The 27253-nt window shown below is 44.0% G+C and overlaps 1 protein-coding gene and 1 long non-coding RNA gene across 2 annotated transcripts; one reads left to right on the top strand and one right to left on the bottom strand.

The window, feature by feature from the left end:
* Positions 1 to 6234: 6234 nt before the first annotated feature.
* Positions 6235 to 26937, bottom strand: COPS6 (COP9 signalosome subunit 6). Its single transcript, XM_083881545.1, is given in 11 exon segments — positions 6235 to 6633; positions 9401 to 9406; positions 9408 to 9502; positions 11698 to 11790; positions 13755 to 13869; positions 14696 to 14743; positions 15862 to 15924; positions 17801 to 17889; positions 18864 to 18995; positions 23862 to 23987; positions 26808 to 26937. Coding segments are annotated over 11 exon segments (1029 nt in total). The 5' UTR covers positions 26929 to 26937; the 3' UTR covers positions 6235 to 6492.
* Positions 7498 to 8253, top strand: LOC310921417. The gene is made up of 3 exons (XR_014592135.1): positions 7498 to 7561; positions 7618 to 7638; positions 8129 to 8253. It is a non-coding gene; the product is annotated as an uncharacterized lncRNA (long non-coding RNA).
* Positions 26938 to 27253: the final 316 nt, after the last annotated feature.

Genomic DNA, 27253 nt, shown 5'->3' on the forward strand with positions numbered 1-27253 from the left:
TTTCGTGTCTAAATTCCCCAAATTTTGGGTCGAAATTCTCCTAAATTTGGGTCTAAATTGACCAAATTTGGGTCAAAACTCTTTAAATTTGGGTCTAAAAAAATCCCAAATTTCACATCGAAATTCTTTCAAATTTCGCTCTAAAATCCCCAAATTTTCATATAAATTCTCCAAATTTTGACGTGACCCCACCAAACTCGGGCCGAAATTCCCAAATTTTGGGTCGAAATTTCCAAATTTCGTGTCTAAAATCCCCAATTTCGGCTCTAAATTCCTGAATTTTGTCTCTCCAAAGCAGCGGCGACTCTGTCCCGGATCCTCTTCCCCTCCTGGGTGTCCCCGGGGTGAATTTGGGGCGATTTTGGTGAATTTTGGGGCGATTCTGGTGGGGATTTCGATGAAAATTTGCTATTTTTGGGTGGAAATTTTGGATTTCCAGGAGGCAGAGGCTCCCCCCGGAGCTGGCAGTAATTGTGCAGCAGGACGCAGGCGAGCAGCAGCGTGGGCAGGAACGCGGCCCCGCTGTCGTTCCGCCCCTCCAGGCACCGCCAACGTTCCAGAAGCTTCCCCAGGGCCCTTCCGGCCTTTTCATTGGCCACTTCCGCCCCCAGGTTGAAAAGCCACGCCCCTTTCTGAGAAACCACGCCCATTGGTCCATATTGGGAAAGCCACGCCTCTTCTTGAGAGGCCACGCCCCGTTTTTGACAAGCCACACCCCCTTTTGAATTGTCATGACCATATTTAGGAGGCCACGCCCCTTTTGGAGAGGCCACGCCCCTTTCTGGTTGACAATTACCAAATTTGGAAGGCCACGCCCCCTTTTCAGAAACCACACCCACTTTTGGGTGGTCATGGCCATATTTGGGAGGCCACGCCCCTTTTAGAGAAGCCACGCCCTCTTCTGAACTATCATGATCATATTTGGGAGGCCACGCCCTCTTTGGAGAAGCCACGCCCCCTTTCGGGTTGTCATGACCATATTTGGGAGGCCACGCCTCTTTTTCAGAAGCCACGCCCCCTTGAGGCTCCTCCCCCCGGGAAAAGGGGCGGAGCAACCAGGGCAGGAGGGGATCATGGGAGGAGCCTAAAAAATAGGGGGAAAAATGATTTTCCAAGGGGTTTTTGGGGGGATTTGGGGGGTTTTGGGGAAGATTTTTGGGGTTTTCCGAGTTTTCAGCAAAGTTCCCAAGATTCTCCCCAAAATTCCCCAAATTTTCAGTGAAATTCCTGGAATTTTCGGCAAAATTTCCCAAATTTTTAGGGGGATTTTCCGAGTTTTCAGCGTTTTTCTCCCCAAAATTCACGTTTTTTCCCCCTAATTTCTCATTTCTTCCCCCCAAACCCCCAAAATTCTCCCTGAAATTCACATTTTCCCCTCCAAAACCCCCATTTTTCTCCCCAAAAATCTCATTTTCTCCCCCAAAATTCTCATTTTTTTCAGAATTTTCCCCATTTTTCTCCTTAAATCTCCCATTTTTTTCCCCAAAACCCCCCAAATTCTCCCCCAAACCCCCAAAACCCCCCAAATTCCCCCCAAAATTCCCATTTTTTTCAGAATTTCCTCCATTTTTCTTCCCAGAACTCCCAAAATTCTCATTTTTCTTGGAATTTTCACCATTTTTTCCCCCAAAATCCCCATTTTTTTCTCCCAAACCCCCAAAATTCTCATTTTTCCCCCTTTTTTCCCTCCTCCCCTCCATCCTCCTGTAGAGCCCCGACTCCCCCAGGCCCGTTCCCGGCCTCAGGAATTCCACATTCCAGAGGCAGCCCCGCCCGTCCACCGTGGCCTGCAGGGTCAGGGAATGTCGCGATATATCGCGATAGCGGCTCCTGTCGCGGCCCCGCCCCTCCCCCGTGCCCTGCAGGGTCGGGGAATGTCGCGATATATCGCGATAGCGGCTCCTGTCGCGGCCCCGCCCCTCCCCCGTGCCCTGCAGGGTTAAGGAGGGTCCCGATATATCGCGATAGCGGCTCTTATCGCGGCCCTGGAGGGTCGGGGCGTGTCCCGACATGTCGCCATAGCCCCGCCCCTCCCCCGTGCCCGGCAGGGTCAGGGAATGTCGCGATATGTCGCGATAGCGGCTCCTGTCGCGGCCCCCGGGGGGGGCCCGGATGGGGATCCGGACCCGGCAAAGGACCCCCCCCAGGAGGGGGAGGGGAGGGAAATTATTTGGGGAATTTTGGGAAAAATTTGGGGGATTTGGGGAGGAATTTGGGAAATTTTGGGGGAAATTTTGGGAGAAATTTGGGGGATTTGGGGGCGAATTTGGGGGGTTTGGGGAGGAATTTGGGGGATTTTGGGAGGAGTTTGGGGGGTTTGGGGGAAGATTTGGGAATTCCGGGGGAGAATTTGGGGGGGAAATTGAGGAATTTGGGGAAAAATTTGGGGAATTTTGGAAATTTGGAGGATTTTGGGAGGAATTTGGGGCATTTGGGGGCGAATTTGGGGGTTTTGAGGGAAGATTTGGGGGGAAATTTGGATTATTTGGGGGGGTTTGGGAGGAATTTGAGAGATTTGGGGGGAAATTTGGAAATTCTGGGGGGTTTGAGGGGAGATTGGGGGAAAATTTTGAGGCATTTCGGGGATTTTCAGAGAAAATTTGGGGGTTTGGGGAGAGATTTGAGGGATTTGAAGGATTTGGGAGGGAATTTGGGGAATTTTGGGAGGAATTTGGGGGATTTGGGAATTCTGAGGGAGTTTGGGAGGAATTTTGGGAATTTCCTGAAGGAATCTGGGAATTTCCAGATGGAATTTCCGCATTTCCGTCACAATTTTCCAACAAATTTTGGGAATTCCCGAAGTTTTCTTCCAAATTTCGGGATTTTTCCGACGAATTTGGGGATTTTTCCGACGAATTTCGGGGCCTTTTGGGCGAAATTCCCGAATTTTCCGACGATTTTTGGGCATTTTGAAGGAAATTTCCCGTTTTTGGGGTTTTTTGGGGCGGGATTTTCCTCTTCCTGTCGCTCCTTCTGGAATTTTCCGTCGGAATTTCAGATTTCGACCCCAAAACTTGAGATTTTTGTCCAGTATCCTCCAAAATTTCACATTTTGACTCCAAAACTTCTGATTTTTGTCCAGAATCCTCCAAAATTTGGGTTTTTAACTCCAAAAATTGAGATTTTTGTCCAGAATCTTCTGAGATTTGGGATTTCGACCCCAAAACTTGAGATTTTTGTCCAGAACTTTCCAAAATTTCACATTTCGACCCCAAAACTTGAAAATCTTGACCAGAATCTTCTGAAATTTCAGATTTCGACCCCAAAACTTCTGATTTTTGTCCGAAAAATTCGAAATTTTCTCCGGAACCTTCCGAAATTTCCCATTTCGACCCCAAAAAACGAGATTTTTCTCCGGAATCTTCCAGAATTTCCGACTTGGACCCGAAAAATTCAAAATTTTCTCCAGAATCTTCTGAAATTTCATATTTGGACCCCAAAAATCCTTCCCCCCAATCCCCTCCCAACCTCCAACAAGTCTCGGGATCTCGGGCCAAATAAACCCTCGAATTTCCCTCGTTATTTTTCCCCCAAATTTCTCCATTTTCCTCCCGATTTTCGGGGCCGCCCAGAACCTCCACCAAAGCCCCACAAACATCCCTGAGGATTTTACAAACCGAACTCCGGGACACCCCAAAAGTGGCTTCCAGGGCTCGATATTCGGTGACGGTTCCGAGACGCCACAAAGTCAAAGCCAAACGAACCTCGGCCGGCACCGCCCTCCTCATGGCCGTGTCCCTGCGCCCGATCCAAGGTTTTAATCGACGGATCAAAGCGTCGAAAGTCTCCGGGAGGAGGCGAAAGCGTGAGATCCATTCGGGGAATCGCAGGGATTTGTGGAGAACCGAGGACCAGAAGGAGGAGCTGCGTTGGCGGCTCCACAAGCGGCCCCGGCGGCGGCGCCATGTTGGAGCCTGAGGGGAAAAAGGGGATAAAAAAGGGAAAAAAGCGAAGCGAAGAGCGGAGAGGCGGCGGCGGCGGCGGAGGAGGAAGAAGAGGAGGCGGCGGTGGTGCTGCTGGAGGAGGGAAAAGCGGCGGCGGCGGCGGCGGAGGAAGAAAAGGAGGAGGAGGGAGAGGGAGGCGGCGGCCACAGTGGTGGGCGCCATTTTGGGGAGGCGGTGGGGGAAGAAGAAGGGCGGAGAGCGCAGGCGCGGAATCGCGTTTTCCCGCCTTGCGCATGCGCTGTAGTCTTCTTTTTTTCCCCGCCTTGCGCATGCGCTCTAGTCATCTTTTTCCCCGCCTTGCGCATGCGCTGTATTCTTCTTTTTCCCCGCCTTACGCATGCGCTGTATTCTTCTTTTTTCCCGCCTTGCGCATGCGCCGTATTCCTCCTTTTTTTTTCCCGCCTTACGCATGCGTGGTAAGCGCGGGGTTGTACGGAATTACTGGCAAAATGGCGGCGTTGTTTTGTCACTCTGCGCATGCGCAACATAGACAAAGTGTGTACGGAAGCGCTGATAAGCTGGCGCCGTCTACAATTTTGCGCATGCCCAATAAAGACGGCTCTTGTACGGCTGCGCTGGTAAAATGGCGGCGTCTTTGTGTTTAACTGCGCGTGCGCGGTAAAGACGGAAAATGTACGGCGGAGTTGACAAAATGGCGGCGTCCTTATTCTCGCCTGCGCATGCGCTGTAGAGGAAAGGAACGTGCGGAAGGTTTGTCGTGTAAAATTCCCTCAAATTTCCTTAAAAATTCTTTCAAATTCCCTCAAAAAATTCCTTCGAAAAATTCCTTTAATTTCCCTCAAAAAATGCCTCAAAAATTTCCTCAAATTCCCTCAAAAATTCCCTCAAATTCTCTCAAAATTTTCCTTCAAAAATTCTCTCAAAAATTCCCAGAAAAATTCTCTCAAAAAATCCCTCAAAATTTCCCTGAAATTCCCTCAAATTCTCTCAAAAATTCCCTAAAAAATTCCCTGAAAATTTCCCTTCAAAAAATTCCCTCAAATTCTCTCATAAATTCCTCAAAATCCCCAAATTTTTGGGGGAAAAATTTGGAATTTTCAAACCTTTTTCCCCCCCCAAAAAAAAACACCAAAAAAATCCAATTTTTTTTCTTCTTTAAATTCAACTTTATTGACCCCAAACCCCCCAAACCCGAGGCCGTTTTTGGGCTGATTTTACCCATTTTTTGGGCAATTTTGGGCCATTTTTGAGCCTTTTTTTGGGTGAATTTGGGACAAATTTCGGCTCATTTTTTGGGCTGATTTTGGGCCATTTTGGGGCTGTTTTTTGGGACTTTTTTGGCCTTTTTGGGGGGGATTTTGAGGCCTTTTTTGGGCTGATTTTTGCATTTTTTGGGATTTTTTTGGGATTTTTTGGGTGAATTTTGAGCTATTTTGAGACCATTTTTTGGGGGAATATTTGACTCGTTTTGAGACTTTTTTGGGACTTTTTTGCGTGAATTTTTGGCCATTTTTGTCCCACTTTTTGGGTGAATTTTTGCCGATTTTTGTGTCATTTTTTGGATGAATTTTGGAAGGTTTTTTGTGTGAATTTTTACCGATTTTTGTCCCATTTCTTGGGTAAATTTTTGCTGTTTTTGTGCCATTTTTTGTGTGATTTTTTACCAATTTTCATCCCATTTTTTGGGTGAATTTTGGCCGATTTTGGTGCCATTTTTTGGGTGAATTTTTGCTGATTTTTATGTGAATTTTACTGATTTTGGGGCCATTTTTGGACTGATTTTCGTCCCATTTTTTGTGTAAATTTTTAGATTTTTGTCCAATTTTTTGGGTGAATTTTGGCTGATTTTCATCCCGTTTTTTGTGTAAATTTTTACCAAATTTTGTCCAATTTTTTGGATGAATTTTGGCCGTTTTTTGGGTGAATTTTTGCCAATTTTTGTCCCATTTTTTTGTGTGAATTTTTACCAATTTTCATCCCATTTTTGTGTGAATTTTTACCAATTTTTGTCCCATTTTTTTGGGTGAATTTTTACCGATTTTTGTCCCATTTCTTGGGTAAATTTTTGCTGATTTTGTGCCATTTTTTGTGTGATTTTTTTTACCAATTTTCATCCCATTTTTTGGGTGAATTTTGGCCGATTTTGGTGCCATTTTTTGGGTGAATTTTTGCTGATTTTGTGCCATTTTTTGTGTGATTTTTTTTACCAATTTTCATCCCATTTTTTGGGTGAATTTTGGCCATTTTTTCGTGCGATTTTTACCAATTTTGGGACCATTTTTGTACTGATTTTCATCCTGTTTTTTGGGTGAATTTTTGCTGATTTTGTGCCATTTTTTGTGTGATTTTTTACCAATTTTTGTCCTGTTTTTTGTGTGAATTTTTGCCTTTTTTTTTGTGATTTTGGTGCCATTTTTTGGGTGAATTTTTGCTGATTTTTGTGCAAATTTCACCCATTTTGCGACCATTTTTTTACCAATTTTCACCCCGTTTTTTACGTAAATTTTCCCCAATTTCCCCCCCCGTTTTTTCCACAAATTTCACCCATTTTTCTCCCATTTTTCACCTTTATTTCCCATTTTCCCCCCTAGAAGAAGAGGCCCCTCATGCGGCGGCCGATGCCCTGGCGGTCGTAGAGAACGTTGAATTTATTCACAAACTGGTTCATGGTGTTGCAGGTCTTGGTGATGGTGCCCAGATAGGCCATCAGCCCAACGTCGTTGCATTGCTAAAAAAACCAAAAAAATTGAATTATTTGGGGTTTTGGAGGTTTTGGATAAAAATTGGGGGTTTTTGGGGATTTTAGGGGCATTTTGGGTGGAATTTTAGGGGATTTTGGATGATTTTAAGTGGATTTTTGGTGAATTTTAGGTGGAATTTAAGTGGATTTTTAGTGGATTTTAAGTGGATTTTAGGGGCATTTTGGGTGCATTTTAAGGTGGATTTGGGGTGGATTTTGGAGGATTTTAGGTGGATTTTAGGGGGATTTTTAGGTGGATTTTAAGGTGGATTTTGAGTGAATTTTAAGTGGATTTTTTAGGTGGATTTTGGGTGAATTTTGGGGTATTTTGGGTGGATTTTAGTGGGATTTTTGGATGGATTTTGGGAGGAATTTTTGGGGTTTTTTGAGGATTTTTCGTGGATTTTTGGGGATTTTTGAAGAATTTTTTGGGGGGATTTTTTAATGGATTTTTTGGGGATTTTTTTGGTAGATTTGGGTGAATTTTGGGTGAATTTTTGGGTATTTTGGGCCATGGCATTGCAGGTGATGGTGCCCAGATAGGCCATCAGACCTACGTCGTTGCATTGCTAAAAAAAATATAAAATTAAATTATTTGGGGTTTTGGGAGGTTTTGGAAAAAAATTGGGGGTTTTGGGGGATTTTAGGGGCATTTTGGGTGGAATTTTAGGGGATTTTGGATGATTTAAAGTGGATTTTTGGGGATTTTAGGTGGAATTTAAGTGGATTTTTGGTGGATTTTAAGTGGATTTTTAGGGGCATTTTGGGTGCATTTTAAGGTGGATTTGGGGTGGATTTTTGAGTGAATTTTAGGTGGATTTTGGGGGATTTTAGGGGGATTTTTGGGTGGATTTTTGAGTGAATTTTAAGTGGAATTTTGGGTGAATTTTAAGTGGATCTTTGGGTGGATTTTTGGGTGGATTTTGAGTGAAATTTGGGTGGATTTTTGGGTGGAATTTGGGTGAATTTTAGGGGATTTTAGGGGCATTTTGGGTGGATTTTAAGGTGGATTTTTGAGTGAATTTTAAGTGGATTTTTTAGGTGAATTTGGGGTATTTGGGTGGATTTTAGTGGGATTTTTGGATGGATTTTGGGAGGAATTTTTGGGGTTTTTGAGGATTTTTCGTGGATTTTTGGGGATTTTTGAAGAATTTTTGGGGGGATTTTTTAATGGATTTTTTGGGGATTTTTTTGGTAGATTTGGGTGAATTTTGGGTGAATTTTTGGGTATTTTGGGCCATGGCATTGCAGGTGATGGTGACCAGATAGGCCATCAGGCCCACGTCGTTGCATTGCTAAAAAAAGAAAAATATTGAATTATTTTGGGGTTTTGGAGGTTTTGGAAAAAAATTGGGGGTTTTTGGGGATTTTAGGGGCATTTTGGGTGGAATTTTAGGGGATTTGGATGATTTTAAGTGGATTTTGGGTGAATTTTAGGTGGATTTTGGGTGGATTTTAAGTGGATTTTTGGGTGGATTTTAAGGTGGATTTTTGGTGAATTTTAGGTGGATTTTGGGTGAATTTTAAGTGGATTTTTGGTGAATTTTAGGTGGATTTTAGGTGGATTTTAAGTGGATTTTGGGTGGATTTTAAGTGAATTTTAAGTGGATTTTTGGGTGAGTTTTAGGGTGTTTTGGGTGGATTTTGGGTGGAATTTTAGGGGATTTTTGGGTGGATTTTTGATGGATTTGGGTTGAGTTTTGGGTTATTTTGGGTGAATTTTAAGTGATTTTGGGTGGATTTTAAGGTGGATTTTTGAGTGGATTTTAAGTGGAATTTTGGGTGAATTTTAAGTGGATCTTTAAGTGGATTTTTAGGTGAATTTTAGGGGCATTTTGGGTGGATTTTAAGGTGGATTTTGGGTGAGTTTTGGTGGATTTTCGGTGGATTTTAGTGGGATTTTTGGATGGGTTTTGGATGGAATTTGGAGGGAATTTTTGGGGCTTTTTTGGGGAATTTTTGGGGATTTTTGAAGAATTTTTGGGGCTTTTTTTTCCTGGGAATTTTCAGAAAATTTTGGGATTTTTTTAATGGATTTTTGGGGGGATTTTTTAATGGATTTTTTGGGATTTTTTGGTAGATTTGGGGGGATTTTGAGTGAATTTTGGAGTGAATTTTTGAGTGAATTTTGGGGTGATTTTGAGATAAATTTGGATTTATTTTGGGACAATTTTTGGTGGATTTTTGGGTGATTTTGGGATGAATTTTGGGACATTTTGGGATGGATTTTGGGGCAATTTTGGGGTCAATTTTTCGGTGTTTTTGGGGCATTTTTTGGGAGATTTAGGGGTGATTTTGGGACGATTTTTGGGTGAATTTTGGGATAATTTTGGGCTGATTTTTGGGTGATTTTTGAGAGATTTTTGGGTCATTTTTGATAGACTTTTGGGTGATTTTTCCGTGATTTTTTGACAGATTTTTGGCTGATTTTTGGCGGATTTTTGGGTGATTTTTGGGAGATTTTTGAGAGATTTTTGGGTCATTTTTGAGAGATTTTTGAGAGATTTTTGGGTGATTTTTCCGTGATTTTTTGACAGATTTTTGGCTGATTTTTGGCGGATTTTTGGGAGATTTTTGGGTGATTTTTGGGAGATTTTTGAGAGATTTTTGGGTGATTTTTGGGTGATTTTTGAGAGATTTTTGGGTGATTTTTGGGACAATTTTGGGGCGATTTTTGTGCCGATTCCGTGACGATTTTGGGGCGATTCTGGGCTGAATTTGGGGTTGATTTGGGGTGTTTTTGGGGCCTCCTCACGTCGTAGGAAATCGGTTTTGAACTTGTCAGTGCTGAGCACGGGCAGGCAGTGGCACAGGGCACAGGCCTCCCGCAGGATCTCGTGGTTAAACGGGACCTCCCCTGGAAATTTGGGGCAAAAAACACAAAATTTGGGGTCAGGAGGGGTTGAGAATGAATTGGGGAGACAAAAAAACCCAAAAAACCCCCATAAAACCCAAAAAAAACCCCATAAAACCACCCAAATCCCCCCAAAAATCCTGAATTCCCCCCAAAAAATCTGCCCAACCACTCAAAAAAAACCCCCCAAAAATCCCCCCAAAAACCTCCAAATTCCCCCCAAAAAATCCCCCCAAAACCCCCAAAATTCCCACCCCAAAAACCCCACCAAAACCCCCCCAATTTCCCCCCTAAAAATCCCAAAAAAACTCCAGAATCCCCCAAAAAACCCCCAAATCACCCCCCAAAATCCCCCCAAATTCAATAAAAACCCAAATCCCCCCCAAAACCCCCAAATTCCACCAAAAGACCCCAAATCCTCCCCAAAAAAAAACCCCAAAAATCCCCAAAAATCCCCATATTCCACCAAAAAACCCACAAAAATCCAACACCCCCCACCAAAAACTTCCCACCAACCCCCAAAAACCTCAAATTCCCTCCAAAAACCCTCAAATTTCTCCCCAAAAATCCAAAATCCCCCCCCGAAAAATTGCCCAAAATCCCCAAAAACCCCCCAAAAACCCCCCAAAAAATCAGAAAAAAATCCCCTCCACCCCCTTTAACCCCAAACCCTCCCAAACTTTTGAGAAAACCCCCAAAATTGTGATTTTTTCCCCCCAAAATTGTGATTTTTTTCCCCCCAAAATTGTGATTTTTTCCCCCCAAAATTGTGATTTTTTTCCCCAAAATTGTGATTTTTTTCCCTCCAAAATTGTGATTTTTTTCCCCCCAAAATTGGGATTTTCCCCCCCAAATCTCAATAAAAATCTCCCAAATTCAATAAAAACCTTCCCAAATATATATAAAAAACCCCCAAAATTCAATATAAACCCCCCAAATCTCAATAAAACCCCAAAATCTCAAAAAAAAAAAAAAAAAAAATCCCAAAATCTCAAAAAAAAAAAAAAATCCCAAAAACTCAAAAAAAAAATTCCAAAATCTCAAAAAAAAATTCCCAAAAAATCTCAAAAAAAATTCCCAAATTATATTAAAAAAAAATTCCTCAAAATTCAACAAAAAACCCCCCAAAACTCCAAAAAAAAAATCCCCAAAAACCCCAAAAAATCCCCAAAAACTCCAAAAAAAATCCCCAAAAATCCAATTAAAACCCCCCAAAAAATCAGAAAAAAATCCCCCCTAAACCCTTTAACCCCAAACCCTCCCAAACCTTTGGAAAAAGCCCCAAAATTGAGATTTTTCCACCAAAACTGAGATTTTTCCCCCAAAATTGGGATTTTTTCCCCCAAACTGTGACTTTCACCCCCAAAATTGAGATTTTTTCACCCCAAAATTTGGCATTTTTCCCCCAAATTTGAGATTTTTTTCCCCCCAAACTGTGATTTTTTTCACCCCGAAATTGGGATTTTTCACCCCAAAATTGGGATTTTCCCCCCCCAAATCTCAATAAAATCCCCCAAATTCAATAAAAATCTCCCAAACTCAATAAAAACCCTCCCAAATCTCAATAAAATCCCCAAAACCCCCAAAATCTCAATAAAAACCCCCAAATCTCAATAAAAACCCTCCCAAAATTCAATAAAACCCCCCTGAAATTTATGAAAAAAAAAAAAAAACCCAGAAATTTATTAAAAAAAACCCCAGAAATTTATTAAAAAAACCCCAGAAATTTATTTAAAAAAACCCAGAAATTTATTTAAAAAAATCCCAGAAATTTATTTAAAAAATCCCAGAAATTTATTAAAAAAACCCCAGAAATTTATTTAAAAAACCCCAGAAATTTATTTAAAAAATCCCAGAAATTTATTTAAAAAATCCCAGAAATTTATTAAAAAAAACCCCAGAAATTTATTTAAAAAATCCCAAAAATTTATTTAAAAAATCCCAAAAATTTATTTAAAAAACCCCAAAAATTTATTAAAAAAACCCCAGAAATTTATTTAAAAAAATCCCAAAAATTTATTTAAAAAATCCCAAAAATTTATTAAAAAAATCCCAAAATTTTACAAAAATCCCCCCAAAAACACCAAAAAAAAATTCCCAAAAAATCAGAAAAAACCCTTTAACTCCAAACCCTCCCAAACTTTTAGGAAAACCCCCAAAATTGTGATTTTTCCCCCCAAAATGGAGATTTTTCTCACCAGCCTCGGCGGCCCGGACGTACTCGAGGATGATCCTGACTCTGCTGTGCAGCATTTTGATGGCGCTGTGCTGGGCTATCAGGTGTTCTGCCACTTTTTTGGGGGAAATTTGGGATATTTTGGGATGTTTTGGGATTTTTTGGGGATTGGGGAAGAGGAAGGAAAAAAAAAAGAAAAAAAATGGTGAAAATCGGGTGAAAATTGGGGGAAAAATGGGGATTTTTGGGGGAAAATTGGGGAGATTTAAGCAAAAAACGCTCTTAAAAACCCCATAAAATTCAACTCAAAATTCAACCCAAAATTCCCAAAATTCAACCCAAAATCCTTCCCAAGAAATGCAAAAATTTCCTCCCAAAAAATCCAAAAATTTCCCCCCCAAAATAATGAAAATTCAACCCAAAATCCCCCCCCAAACCCCCAAAAAATTCCTCTCAAAAAAACCCAAAATCCACCCAAAAAATCCCCCCCAAAATTCTGAAAATTCAACCCAAAAATACCCCAAAAAACCCCAAAAAATCCCCCCCAAAATTCTGAAAATTCAACCCAAAAATACCAAAAAAATCCCTCCCAAAAACCCAAAAATTCCCCCCAAAAATCCCCAAAATCCCCAAAATTCAACCCAAAATCCCTCCCAAAAAATCCAAAAAATTTCCTCCCAAAAAATCCAAAAATTTCCTCCCAAAAAATCCAAAAATTTCCTCCCAAAAAATCCAAAAATTCAGCCCAAAAATCCCCAAAAAATTCCCCCAAAATGTTCCCAAAAATTTTTTCACGAAATTTCAGGGGGAGTTTTTTTCACCAGAATTTTTTTGGGTTTTTTTTCTGGAATTTTTGTGGATTTTTTTTTTTTTTTGGAATTTTTGGATTTTTTCACCAGAATTTTGGGATTTTTTTCGGTGAAATTTCGCAATTTTTTTCACCGAAATTTGGGATTTTTTCCCCATAATTTCAGGATTTTTTCACCAAATTTTGGGGGGTTTTTGGGCTGTTTTTGGGCTGGAAATTTGAGGGTTTTTTTCTGGATTTTTTTGGTTTTTTTCACTGGAATTTTCAGGATCTTTTCTGGAATTTTGGGAGGTTTTTTCCACCAGAATTTTGAGGGTTTTTTTTTCTGGAATTTTGGCGCCTTTTTTTCAGAATTTTGGGATTTTATTCACTGGAAAATTTGGGATTTTTTTCACTGAAAAATTTGGGATTCTTTTCTGGAATTTGGGGTTTTTTTTCTGGAATTTTGGATTAACTTTCACCAGAAATTTCAGGATTTTTTTTGCTGAAATTTGGGGGGTTTTTTTCACCAGAATTTCGTGATTTTTTTTCGGTGAAATTTTGGGATTTTTTTCACCAAAATTCAAGATTTTTTTGCCGAAATGTTGCGATTTTTTTCACCAAAATTCAGAATTTTTTCACCAAAAAATCATGATTTTTTCACCAAAATTTCGGAATTTTTTCCCCATAATTTCACGATTTTTTCACCAAATTTTTGGGGATTTTTAGGCTATTTTTGGGCTATTTTTGGGCTGTTTTTTGGCTGTTTTTTGGCTGTTTTTTGCTCCCACCTGTGCTGTTCTCCCCCCTCCCGTCGCCGTCATCCCGGCCACGTGTTTCAAAGCAGATTTTGGGGTTTTTGGGCTTAAATTTTGGGGTAAAACTTGGGGATTTTGGGGATTTATTTCCTGGAATTTTTGGGGGCTTTTTCATCAAAATTTCAATATTTTCACCAAAATTTTGGAATTTTTTTCACCGAAATTTCGCAATTTTTTTCACCAAAATTTGGGATTTTTTCATTGGAATGTCCCAATTTTTTTTCACCGAAATTTAGGATTTTTTCACCAAAAATTCACAATTTTTTCACCAAAATTTGTATTTTCTTCACCTAAATTTCAGTACTTTTTCACCAAAAAAATCAGAATTTTTTCACCAAAATTTCGGAATTTTTCTCCCCATAATTTCAGGATTTTTTCACCAAAATTCCGGGATTTTTTCCCCAAAATTTCAGGAATTTTTCACCAAATTTTGGGCTATTTTTGGGGTGTTTTTTTGGGATTTTTGCCCCCCACCTGTGCTGTTTTCCCCCCCTCCCGTGGCCGTCATCCTGGCCACGTGATCCACCCCGATCCTCTCGGCCTCCTCGGTGGCCAGGGTGTAGGGCAGCTCAGCAAACAGCATCGTGGCCTGAAAAAACACCCAAAATCACCAAAATTCACCCCAAAAACGGGGTCAGGACGTCCCAGGGGGGGGAAAGGGTCAACAGGAAAAAATACGGGAAAAACGGGGTCGGGAAAGGCTCAAAATCCCCAAAAAATGGTCCCAAAATTGACCCAAAATGGTCCCAAATTGACCCCAAAATTCTCCCCCAAAACACCCAAAAATGGCCCCAAAATTGACCCAAAATTCCCTAAAATTCATCCCAAAAAAATCCCCAAATTCAGCCCAAAATGGCCCCAAAAATCACCCAAAAATGGCCCCAAAATTGACCCAAAATTCTCCCCAAAAACACCCAAAAATTCTCCCAAAACTCCCTAAAATTCCCTAAAATTCACCCCCAAAAAATACCCAAAATTCATCCCAAAACGGCCCCAAAATGGCCCCAAAAATGCCCCAAATTTGACCAAAAATTCTCCCCAAAAACACCAAAAAAATTCTCACAAAATTCCCTAAAATTCATCCCAAAAATCCCCAAAATTGACCCAAAAAATTCTCCCAAAATTCCCTAAAATTAATCCCAAAAAATCCCCAAATTCACCCCAAAATTGACAAAAAATTCACCCCAAAAACACCCAAAAACTTCTCCCAAAACTCCCCAAAATTCACCCCAAAAAATCCCCAAAATTGACCTAAAATTGACCCAAAATTCACCCCAAAAACACCAAAAAAAATTCTCCCAAAATTCTCTAAAATTCACCCCAAAAATCCTCAAAATTTACCCCAAAATGGCCCCAAATTTCCCCCAAAATCCCCCAAAATGTCCCAAATTTCCCCAATTTCCCCCAGTTCTCACCTCCCCATTGATGATGTCGATCACGGACTCGAAAACACTCACAGGGAGCTGAAGGGGAGAGAAAAAAATGTCCAAAATTCAGATTTTTTAGCCCAAAATTAAGATTTTTTTTGCCCAAAAATTGAGATTTTTTTGGCCCAAAATGAAGATTTTTTTTCCCAAAAATTTGGGTGATTTTTTTGCCCAAAATTAGGGATTTTTTGCCCAAAATTGAGATTTTTTTGACCCAAAATTGGGAATTTTTTTCCCCATAATTGGTATTTTTTTCCCCAAAATTGAGATTTTTTTTCCCCCAAAACTAAAATTTTTTTTCCCCAAAATTTGGGTGATTTTTTTGCCCAAAATTGGGATTTTTTTTTCCCAAAATTGGGATTTTTTTTCCCCAAAATTGAATTTTTTTTCCCAAAATTAAGATTTTTTTTAATTAAAATGGGGATTTTTTTTCCAAAATTGGGATTTTTTTGCCCAAAATTAAGATTTTGTTTCCCAAAATTAAGATTTTTTTGCACAAAAATTAAGATTTTTTTTTTGCCCAAAATTGAGATTTTTTTTTTTCCCCAAATTTGGGTGATTTTTTTTCCCCAAATTGAGATTTTTTTCCCAAAATTGTGATTTTTTTCCCCATAATTGGGATTTTTTTTCCCAAAATTGAGATTTTTTTCCCCAAAATTGAATTTTTTTTCCCATAATTGCGATTTTTTTCCTGAAAATTGAGATTTTTTTTCCCCAATTGCAGAATTTTTCCCCAAAATTGAGATTTTTTGCCCAAAATTGTGGATTTTTTTGCCCAAAATTGTGGATTTTTCTCCCAAAATTGTGGATTTTTTTGCCCAAAATTGAGATTTTTTTTTTCCCAAAATTGCAGAATTTTTCCCCAAAATTGTGGATTTTTCTCCCAAAATTGTGGATTTTTTTGCCCAAAATTGCAGAATTTTTCCCCAAAATTGTGATTTTTTTTTTCCTGCAAAATTGAGATTTTTTTCCCATAATTGGGATTTTCTTTCCCAAAACTGAGATTTTTTTTTCCCCCAAATTGTGGATTTTTTTGCCCAAAATTGTGGATTTTTTTGCCCAAAATTGTGGATTTTTTTCCCAAAATTGTGGAATTTTTTCCCAAAATTGAGATTTTTTTGCCCAAAATTGGGATTTTTTTGCCCGGAACTCACGTCGGTGTGTTTGGTCATGGGGTTGAGCTTCAGGAACAAGGGGGACTCGATGATCTCACACACCTGGAGGAGAAAAAAACAAAATTTTTGGGGTGAGAAACCCAAAAAATCATAAAATTGTTTTTAATGTAACAAAATTATCACAAAAGGAACAAAGTTTGGGGAAAAATTTCGTTAAAATTGAATAAAAATGACCAAAATTCCCCCAAAATTCTTCTCAAATTGCCCCAAATTCACCCAAAATTCCCCAAATTGACCAAAAATTGACCAAAATTCCCACAAATTCCCCCAAAATTCCCACAAATTGTCCCAAATCCCCCCTAAATTACCCCAAATTCTCCCCAAAATTCCCCTCAAATTGCCCAAAATCCCCTCAAATCCCCCCAAAATCCCTCAAACCCAAAATTGCCCCACAAAATTCCCCCAAATCCTCCCAAATTTCCCAAATTCTCCCCAAAATTCCCCCTCAAATCCCCCAAAATTCCCCAAAATTGCTCCAAAAACGCCTCAAATTGCCCCCAAATTCCCCCCAAAACTCCCCAAATTGTCCCAAATTGCCCCAAAATTCCCCAAATTCCCTCAAAATCCTCCAAAAATCCCCCCAAAAATCCCCCCAAATCCCCTGAAATCCCCCCCAAATTACCCCAAATTACCCCAAATTCACCCCAAATCCCCCCAAATTCCCCCCAAAAATCCCCAAAATTCCCCCTCAAATCCCCCAAATTGCCCAAACTCCCCAAAGTTGGTCCCCAAATTCACCCAAATCCCCCCAAATCCCCTGAAATCCCCCCCAAATCCACCCCAAATCCCCCCAAATTCACCCAAATCCCCCCAAATCCCCCCCAAAATTATCCCAAATCCTCCAAAATTGCCCCAAATGCCCCAAATTCACCCAAATCCCCCAAAATTCCCCAAAATTGCCCCAAATCCCCCCAAAATTACCCCAAAATCCTCCACAATTTCCCCAAAATCCCCCAAAATTCCCCAAAATTGCCCCAAAATCCCTCCAGGACGCCCCAAATCCCCCAAATTCTCCTTAAAATTGCCCCAAATTCTCCAAAAATCCCCCAAAATTCCATCAAAAATCCCTCAAATCTTCCCAAAATCCCCCCCAAATCCACCCAAAATTCCCCCAAAATCCTCCCAAAACTCCCCCCAAAATCCCCCAATTGCCCCAAATTCCCCCCAAAAATCCCCCCAAATCCCCTGAAATCCTCCCAAAATCCTCCAAAATCCTCCAAAATCCCCCCAAAATTCCTCAAATTCCCCCCAAATTCCCCCAAATCCCCCAAAACTCCCCAAAATTGCTCCAAAACTGCCTCAAATCCCCCCAAAATCCCCTCAGATTCTCCCCAAATCCTCCCAAATTGCCCCAAAATTCCCCAAATCCTCCCAAAACTCCCCAAATTTCCCCCAAATTCCCCCAATTGTCCCAAATTCCCCCAAATTTGCCCAAAATTCCCCCAAATCCCCTCAAATTACCCCCAAAACTCCCCAAATTGCCCCAAAATTCCCACAAAATTCCCCTGAAATCCCCCTAAAATCCTCCAAAATCCTCCCAAAATCCCTCAAATCTTCCCAAAACACCCCAAAAATCGCCCCCAAATCCCCCAAAATTCCCCCAAATTTCCCCCAAATTGCCCCAAATCATCCCAAAATTACCCCAAATCCCCCAAAATTCCCCCAAAATTCCACCAAAACCCTTCCAGGACCCCCCAAAATCCTCCAAAATCCTCCAAAATTCCCCCAAAATCCCCCAAAAATCCCCCCAAATCCCCTCAAATCCTCCCAAAAATCCCCCAAAATCCCCCAAATTCTCCCCAAATTCCCCAAAAATCCCCAAAATCTCCCCCCAAATTGCCCCAAAATCCCTCCAGGACCCCCCAAATTCTCCCAAAATTCCCCCAAATCCCTCAAAATCCCCCAAATCCCCCCAGACCTGTTTGTGCACGTGGATATCGGCGGGCTCGGGGGGTCCCCCCGTCGTGTACCAGCCCAGGAACTCCAAATCCTTGAACACCTGTTTGACTTTTGGGGGGAAAAATCCCGAATTTGGGACCCCAGGAAAGACAGAAACACCAAAATCCCAAAAAAATCCCCAAAATCCCAAAAAAATCCCCAAAATCCCAAAAAAATCCCCAAAATTCACCCCAAAATCCCAAAAATCCCCAAAAATCTGCCCAAAATCTGCTCAAATCACCCCAAAATCCCCCATTTTTTTTTTTCCTGGAACTCCCAAACTCAAACTTCTCCAAAATTCCCAGAAATTCCCCAAAATCCTCCAAAAAATCCCCCCCAAATCCTCCAAAAAACCCTCAAAATCACCTGCAGAATCTCCGAAAAATCCCCGAAAAATCTGCAAAATCGCCTAAAAATCCTCAAAAAACACCCAAATTTTTTCCCAAAATCCCCCAATTTTTTTTCCTGGAACTCCTCAAATTCCAAAAAATCCCAAAAATCCACAAAAAATGTCCCCAAACCCCCCTGAAAATCCCCAAACCCCCCTGAAAAATCCTCGCGATCGCTTGAAAAATCCGCGAAAAATGCCCAAAAAATCCCCCAAAAAAGCCCAAATTTTTCCCAAAATCCCCCAATTTTTTTCCTGGAACCCCCAAAACTCCAAGAAATCCTCCAAAATTCCCTAAAAATCCTCCAAAATCCCCCCAAATCCTCCAACAAACCTTCAAAACCCCCTGAAAAATCCTCGCGATCGCTTGAAAAATTCGCGAAAAATCACCAAAAAATCCCCGAAAAAACCCCAAAATGCCCCAAAACCTCCCAAATTTTTTCCTGGAACCCCCAAAACTCCAAGAAATCCTCCAAAATCCCCCCAAATCCTCCAACAAACCCTCAGAGCCACCTGAAAAATCCTTGCGATCATTTGAAAAATCCGCAAAAAATTGCCGAAAAATGCCCAAAAAATCCCCAAAAAAAGCCCCAAATCCCCCCAAAATCCCCCAAATTTTTCCCAAAATCCCCAAATTTCACCCCAAAGCCCTCACACTGCTCCTCCTTGGTGTAGTAGTACTCCTTGTCGATGAGCAGGTGTCCCCCCTGGCCGTGGGCCAGCAGCTCAAAGGAATTCATCACCTCGATGTTCCGGCCCTCCTGCCGCCCGATCAGGGCCCCGATCACTGCAAAAGGGGAAAAATTGGGAATTTTGGGGGAAATTTGGGGGATTTGGGAGAAATTTGGGGGATTTTGTGACATTTGGGAGGGAATTTGGGGGGTTTTGGGGGAAATTTGGGGGATTTTTGAGGAAAATTTGGGGGGTTTTGAGGGATTTTTGAGGGGATTTGGGGGAAATTTGGGGGATTTTTGGGGCAAATTTGGGGGATTTTTGAGGAAAATTTGGGGAATTTTTGAGGAAAATTTGGGGGGTTTTGAGGGATATTTGGGGGGAAGTTTGAGGGAAATTTGGGGGGATTTTGGGAGAAATTTGGGGGATTTTTGAGGGGATTTGGGGGATTTTTGAGGGATTTTTGGGGCATTTTTGGGGATTTTACAGGGGGGTCCCTCCTGCCGCCCGATCAGCGCCCCGATCACTGCAAAAGGGGAAAATTGGGGAGAAAAATGAGGATTTGGGGAAATTTGGGGGGTTTGAGGGAGGTTTGGGGGGTCCTCGAGGGGTTTTGGGGGGATTTGGGGCGAATTTTGGGGGGGTTGAGGGGTTTTGAGGGGGTTTTGGGGGGTCCCTCCTGCCGCCCGATCAGGGCCCCGATCACTGCAGGGGAAAAAGGGGGGAAAAATGAGGATTTTGGGACAATTTTGGGGAATTTTTGAGGAAAATTTGGGGGGTTTTGAGGGATATTTGGAGGGAAGTTTGGGGAAAACTTTGGGGGATTTTGGGAGAAATTTGGGGGATTTTTGAGGGGATTTGGGGCATTTTTGAGGGATTTTTGGGGAATTTGGGGGGATTTTAGGGAGGTTTGGGGGGTCCCTCCTGCCGCCCGATCAGAGCCCCGATCACTGGAAAAGGGGAAAATTGGGAATTTTGGGGGAAATTTGGGGGATTTGGGAGAAATTTGGGGGATTTTGTGACATTTGGGAGGGAATTTGGGGGGTTTTGGGGGAAATTTAGGGGATTTTTGAGGGGATTTGGGGGAAATTTGGGGGATTTTTGAGGGGATTTGGGGGAAATTTGGGGGAAATTTGGGGAAGTTTGGGGGATTTTTTAAGGGAATTTGGAGAAAATTTGGGGGATTTTGGGGGGGATTTTGGGGGGGATTTTGGGGGAAATTTGGGGGATTTTGGGGGATTTTTGGGGGGAAATTTGGGGGATTTGGAGGAAATTTAGGGGATTTTTAAAGGGGATTTGGGGGAATTTTTGGGCATTTTAAGGGAAAATTTGGGGGATTTTGGGGAGATTTTGGAGGATTTTAAGGGGAAATTTGGGGGGAAATATTGGGGGGCTTTGGGGGATTTGGGGGGAAATTTGGGGGATTTTGGAAGGAATTTTGGGGGATTTTGGGGAATTTTGGGGGGTCCTGAAAGGGTCTGGGGAAAGTTTGGGGATTTTGGGGGATTTGGAGGGAAATTTGGGAGAAGTTTGAGGGAATTTGGAGGATTTTGAGGGGAAATCTGGGGGGTTTGAGGGATATTTTGGGGATTTGGGGGGGAAAATTGGGGGGTTTGGGGGAATTTTGGGGGGTCTTGGAGAGGTTTGAGGGAGGTTTTGGGGGGTCCTGGGGGGATTTTGGGTTTTTTGGGGGGATTTGGGGGGGTTTGGGGGATTTTGGGGGGGATTTGGAGGAAATTTAGGGGATTTTTGAGGGGATTTGGGGGAAATTTTGGGCATTTTAGGGGAAAATTTGGGGGATTTTTAAGGGGATTTTGGAGGATTTTAAGGGGAAATTTGGGGGAAGTTTGGGGGAAAATATTGGGGGGGTTTGGGGGGGGGTTGGGGGAAAATTTGGGGGATTTTGGGGGAAGTTTGAGGGAATTTGGGAGAAATTTGGGGGATTTTGTGACATTTGGGAGGAAATTTGGGGGATTTTGGGGCAAATTTGGGGGATTTTTGGGGCAAATTTGGGGGATTTTTGAGGAAAATTTGGGGAATTTTTGAGGAAAATTTGGGGGGTTTTGAGGGATATTTGGGGGGAAGTTTGAGGGAAATTTGGGGGATTTTTGAGGGGATTTGGGGCATTTTTGAGGGATTTTTGGGGAATTTGGGGGGATTTTAGGGAGGTTTGGGGGGTCCCTCCTGCCGCCCGATCAGAGCCCCGATCACTGGAAAAGGGGAAAATTGGGAATTTTGGGGGAAATTTGGGGGATTTGGGAGAAATTTGGGGGATTTTGTGACATTTGGGAGGGAATTTGGGGGGTTTTGGGGGAAATTTAGGGGATTTTTGAGGGGATTTGGGGGAAATTTGGGGGATTTTTGAGGGGATTTGGGGGAAATTTGGGGGAAATTTGGGGAAGTTTGGGGGATTTTTTAAGGGAATTTGGAGAAAATTTGGGGGATTTTGGGGGGGATTTTGGGGGGGATTTTGGGGGAAATTTGGGGGATTTTGGGGGATTTTTGGGGGGAAATTTGGGGGATTTGGAGGAAATTTAGGGGATTTTTAAAGGGGATTTGGGGGAATTTTTGGGCATTTTAAGGGAAAATTTGGGGGATTTTGGGGAGATTTTGGAGGATTTTAAGGGGAAATTTGGGGGGAAATATTGGGGGGCTTTGGGGGATTTGGGGGGAAATTTGGGGGATTTTGGAAGGAATTTTGGGGGATTTTGGGGAATTTTGGGGGGTCCTGAAAGGGTCTGGGGAAAGTTTGGGGATTTTGGGGGATTTGGAGGGAAATTTGGGAGAAGTTTGAGGGAATTTGGAGGATTTTGAGGGGAAATCTGGGGGGTTTGAGGGATATTTTGGGGATTTGGGGGGGAAAATTGGGGGGTTTGGGGGAATTTTGGGGGGTCTTGGAGAGGTTTGAGGGAGGTTTTGGGGGGTCCTGGGGGGATTTTGGGTTTTTTGGGGGGATTTGGGGGGGTTTGGGGGATTTTGGGGGGGATTTGGAGGAAATTTAGGGGATTTTTGAGGGGATTTGGGGGAAATTTTGGGCATTTTAGGGGAAAATTTGGGGGATTTTTAAGGGGATTTTGGAGGATTTTAAGGGGAAATTTGGGGGAAGTTTGGGGGAAAATATTGGGGGGGTTTGGGGGGGGGTTGGGGGAAAATTTGGGGGATTTTGGGGGAAGTTTGAGGGAATTTGGGAGAAATTTGGGGGATTTTGTGACATTTGGGAGGAAATTTGGGGGATTTTGGGGCAAATTTGGGGGATTTTTGGGGCAAATTTGGGGGATTTTTGAGGAAAATTTGGGGAATTTTTGAGGAAAATTTGGGGGGTTTTGAGGGATATTTGGGGGGAAGTTTGAGGGAAATTTGGGGGGATTTTGGGAGAAATTTGGGGGATTTTTGAGGGATTTTTGGGGCATTTTTGGGGATTTTCGGGGGGTCCCTCCTGTCGCCCGATCAGAGCCCCGATCACTGCAGGGGAATTTGGGGGAAAAATGAGGATTTTGGGAAATTTGGGGGATTTTGGGGGGTCCCAGGAGGTCCCACGAGGGATTTGAGGGGGATTTTGGGGGATTTTGGGGGGATTTTGTGACATTTGGGGAGGGATTTGGGGGATTTTTGGGGATTTTTAGGGGAATTTGGGGGGAAATTCGGGGGGTCCTGAAAGGGTTTGGGGGAATTTGGGGGATTTTGGGGGGTCCCAGGAGGTCCCAAGAGGGATTTGAGGGGGATTTTTGGGGGATTTTTGGGGATTTTTGAGGGATTTTTGGGGGGTCCCTCCTGACGCCCGATCAGTGCCCCGATCACTGAAAAGAGAATTTGGGGGGAAAAATGAGGGTTTTGGGAAATTTTGGGGTTTGGGGTATTTTGGGGAATTTGGGGAGAAATTTGGGAGAAGTTTGAGGGATTTGGGGGGAAGTTTGGGGGATTTTTGAGGGGATTTGGGGCATTTTTTAAGGGAATTTGGAGAAAATTTGGGGGATTTGGGGGGAAATTTGGGGGATTTTGGGGAGATTTTGGAGGATTTTAAGGGGAAATTTGGGGGAAAATATTGGGGGGCTTTGGGGGATTTGGGGGGGGGTTGGGGGGAAATTTGGGGGATTTTGGGGAATTTTGGGGGGTCCTGAAAGAGTTTGGGGTATTTTGGGGAATTTGGGGGAAGTTGGGGGGAAATTTGGGGGGAAATTTGGGGGATTTTGGGGGAATTTGGAGGAATTTGGAGGAAATTTTGGAGATTTGGGGGGGAAATTTGAAGGAAAATTTGGGGGATTTTTGAGGGAAATTTGGAGGGGATTTTGGGGGAAATTTGAGGGATTTTTGGGGGGAATTTGGGGTTGTTTTGAGGGGATTTGGGGGATTTGAGGGAGGTTTGGGGAATCCTGGGGGAAATTTCTGGGACCATTTGACCATTTTTGGTCCCATCTGACCATTTTTAATCCCATCTGACCATTTTTTGAGGACAATTGATAATTTTTGAGACCATCTGACCATTTCTTGGTTCCATTTGACCATTTTTTGGTGCCAATTGATGATTTTTGGTGCCAATTGATGATTTTTGAGACGATTTAATGAATTTTTGAGACCATCTGACCATTTTTTGAGACCAATCGACCATGTTTTGGTACCATTTGACCATTTATTGATGCCCTTTGATCATTTTTTGAAGGAAATTGATGATTTTTGGGGCCATTTCATGATTTTTGGTGCCCTTTGACCATTTTTTGGTACCATTTAACCATTTTTGAGGCCCTTGGATCATTTTTTGAGCCCCTTTGGGGATTTCTGGGCACCACTTGATGATTTTTGAGGCCGTTTAACCATTTTTTGACGCAAATTGACCATTTTTGGTACCATTAGACCATTTTTCGACACCAATTTCTCATTTTCGGTGCCGTTTGAGGGTTTTTCGACACCAATTCCTCATTTTCGGTGCCGTCTGGGTGCATTTCGAGGCAGATTTCTGGGATTTTTGGGCCCCCCTGGGCCGTACCTTGTCCGTTCCTCCCCTCCTGGGAGCGCAGGCGGATCCAGTGGTCGGAGATGTTGAGGATGACCAGGGGGTGCAGGGCCACGGACACGCTGCCGGTCACTCCTCCGGCCATCACCTGGGAGACCCCTGGGGGGACACAGGGGTCAGTTCTGGGGTTTGGGGTCAGTTCTGGGGGTTTGGGGTCAGTCCTGCCGGTCACTCCTCCGGCCATCACCTGGGAGACCCCTGGGGGGGACAAAGGGGTCAGTTTGGGGGGTTTGGGGTCAGTTCAGGGGGGTTTGGGGTCAGTTCTGGGGGTTTGGGGTCAGTCCTGCCGGTCACCCCTCCGGCCATCACCTGGGAGACCCCTGGGGGGACAAGGGGTCAGTTCTGGGGGTTTGGGGTCAGTTTGGGGTCAGTTCTGGGGGTTTGGGGTCAGTCCTGCCCGTCACCCCTCCGGCCATCACCTGGGAGACCCCTGGGGGGGACACAGGGGTCAGTTCTGGGGTTTGGGGTCAGTTCTGGGGGTTTGGGGTCAGTTTGGGGTCAGTTTGGGGGGTTTGGGGTCACTTTGGGGTCAGTTTGGGGTGAGTTTGGGGGGTTTGGGGTCACTTTGGGGTCAGTCCTGCCGGTCACCCCTCCGGCCATCACCTGGGACACACCTGGGGGGGACAAGGGGTCAGTTCTGGGGGTTTGGGGTCAGTTCTGGGGTTTGGGGTCAGTTCTGGGGTTTGGGGTCAGTTCTGGGGGGTTTGGGGTCAGTTTGGGGTCAGTTTGGGGGGTTTGGGGTCAGTTTGGGGTCAGTTCTGGGGTTTGGGGTCAGTTCTGGGGGTTTGGGGTCAGTTCTGGGGGGTTTGGGGTCAGTTTGGGGTCAGTTTGGGGGGTTTGGGGTCAGTTTGGGGTCAGTTCAGGGGTTTGGGGTCAGTTTGGGGTCAGTTCTGGGGGGTTTGGGGTCAGTTCTGGGGGTTTGGGGTCAGTTCTGGGGGTTTGGGGTCAGTTCTGGGGGTTTGGGGTCAGTTTGGGGTCAGTTCAGGGGTTTGGGGTCACTTTGGGGTCAGTTTGGGGTCAGTTCTGGGGGGTTTGGGGTCAGTTTGGGGTCAGTTTGGGGGGTTTGGGGTCAGTCCAGGGGGTTTGGGGTCACTTTGGGGTCACTTTGGGGTCAGTTGGGGTCAGTTTGGGGTCACTTTGGGGTCACTTTGGGGTCAGTTTGGGGTTTGGGGTCAGTTTGGGGTCAGTTTGGGGTCAGTCCTGCCCGTCACTCCTCCGGCCATCACCTGGGACACACCTGGGGGGACACAGGGGTCAGTTCTGGGGGGTTTGGGGTCAGTTTGGGGTGAGTTTGGGGTCAGTTCAGGGGTTTGGGGTCAGTTTGGGGTCAGTTTGGGGGGTTTGGGGTCAGTTTGGGGTGAGTTTGGGGTGAGTTTGGGGGGTTTGGGGTCAGTTTGGGGGGTTTGGGGTCAGTTTGGGGGGTTTGGGGTCAGTTTGGGGGGTTTGGGGTCACTTTGGGGTCACTTTGGGGTCAGTCCTGCCAGTCACTCCTCCGGCCATCACCTGGGAGACCCCTGGGGGGGACACAGGGGGGGTTTGGAGAAAATTCCTGAAGGTTTTGGGACAATTCCCAAAGGTTTGGGGGAAATTTCTGGGAATTTGGGGCCATTTCTGGCTGTTTTAGGGCAATTCCCGATAATTTTGGGGCCATTCCCAACAGTTTTGGGAGAATTCTTGGGAATTTGGGGCCATTCCTGGGGGTTTGGGGGCAATTCTTGACAATTTTGGGGCCATTCCTGTCAGTTTTGGAGCAATTTCTGGGGGTTTTGGGGCCATTCTTGGGGGTTTGGGGCCATTTCTGGGGGTTTTGGGGCCATTCTTGGGCGGTTTGGGGCCATTCCTGCCAGTTTTGGGGCAATTTCTGGGGGTTTGGGGCAATTTCTGGGGGTTTTGGGGCCATTCCTGGAGGTTTTGGGGCCATTCTGGTAATTTTGGAGCTTTTCCCGATAATTTTGGGGCCATTCCCAATAATTTTGGGGCCATTCCTGCGGGTTTTCGGGAAATTTTTGGAGGTTTTGGGGCAATTCCTGATAATTTAGGGGCCATTCCTGGCAATTTTAGGGCCATTCCCAGGATTTTGGGGCTTTTCTTGGTAATTTTGTGGCTCTTTTAGGATTTTTTCCCCTCACGATTTGCCCCATTTCCATCCCTGTTTATTCCCAGGACAATTCCTGGTAATTTTGGGGCCATTCCCGGTAATTTTCGGGCTCTTTGTAGATTTTTTTTCCCTCACGATTTGCCCCATTTCCATCCCTGGTTATTCCCAGGACAATTCCCGATAGTTTTGGGTCTTTTCCGGGTAATTTTAGGGCTTTTTTTGAATTTTTTCCCCTCACGATTTGCCCCATTTCCATCCCTGGTTATTCCTGGGGCCATTCCCGGTATTTTTAGGGCCATTCCCGGTAATTTTGTGACTCTTTTTGGAATTTTTCCCCTCACGATTTGCCCCATTTCCATCCCTGGTTATTTCTGGGGCCATTCCCGGTATTTTTAGGGCCATTCCCGGTAATTTTGTGACTCTTTTTGGAATTTTTCCCCTCACGATTTGCCCCATTTCCATCCTCGGTTATTCCCGGGGCAATTTTCGGTCATTTTAAGTCTTTTTATGGATTTTTTCCCCTCACGATTTGCCCCATTCCGGGGCCATTTCCATCCCCGTTAATCTCGAGGCCGTTCCCGGTAATTTTAAGGCTCTTTTTGAATTTTTTTCCCCTCAGGATTTCCCCCATTTCTATCTCCGGTTATTTTGGGGCCATTCCCGGTATTTTTAAGGCTCCCCTGAGATTTTTTTCCCTCACGATCTGCCCCATTCCGGGGCCGTTCCCATCCCCGGTTATTCTCGGGGCCGTTCCCGGTAATTTTCGGGCTCTTTGTGGGTTTTTTCCCCTCACGATCGGCGCCGTTCCCGGTGCCGTTTACCTGCCCCGTCCACCTCCATCCCGCCGTTATTCCCGGCGCTCCCGGTGCCGTTCCCGGGGGCCCCCCCGGCCCCCGCCCCTGCCGGCGCCGCCGCCGCCATCTTGGAGCCCTCACTGGGCATGGCTATCTAACGAGGGGGCGTGGCTTGAGCAGGACGCGATTTGATTGGCTAAGCGCATCGGTAAGGCGGGGCTTCTTGGAAAAGCGAGAGTTTGATTAAGCGATGCTATGTGGGCGGAGTTTAAAGAGGGCGGGAGGTGAGAGCGACGTTTTGATTGGTTAATATATCGAGGAGGTGTGGCTTGAGGGCGGTGCTTTGGGGGCGCGCATGCGCAGTGAGGGGAAGAGCGCCCAGTTCATCCTTGAAACTTCCCAGTTCATCCCAGTCCGTCCCAGTTCCCTCCCAGTTCATCCCAGTCCTTCCTGAGACCTTCCAGTCCATCCCA

The sequence above is a fragment of the Zosterops lateralis genome (assembly GCF_965231275.1).
Source record: "Zosterops lateralis genome assembly, chromosome: 34".
Taxonomy (NCBI): domain Eukaryota; kingdom Metazoa; phylum Chordata; class Aves; order Passeriformes; family Zosteropidae; genus Zosterops; species Zosterops lateralis.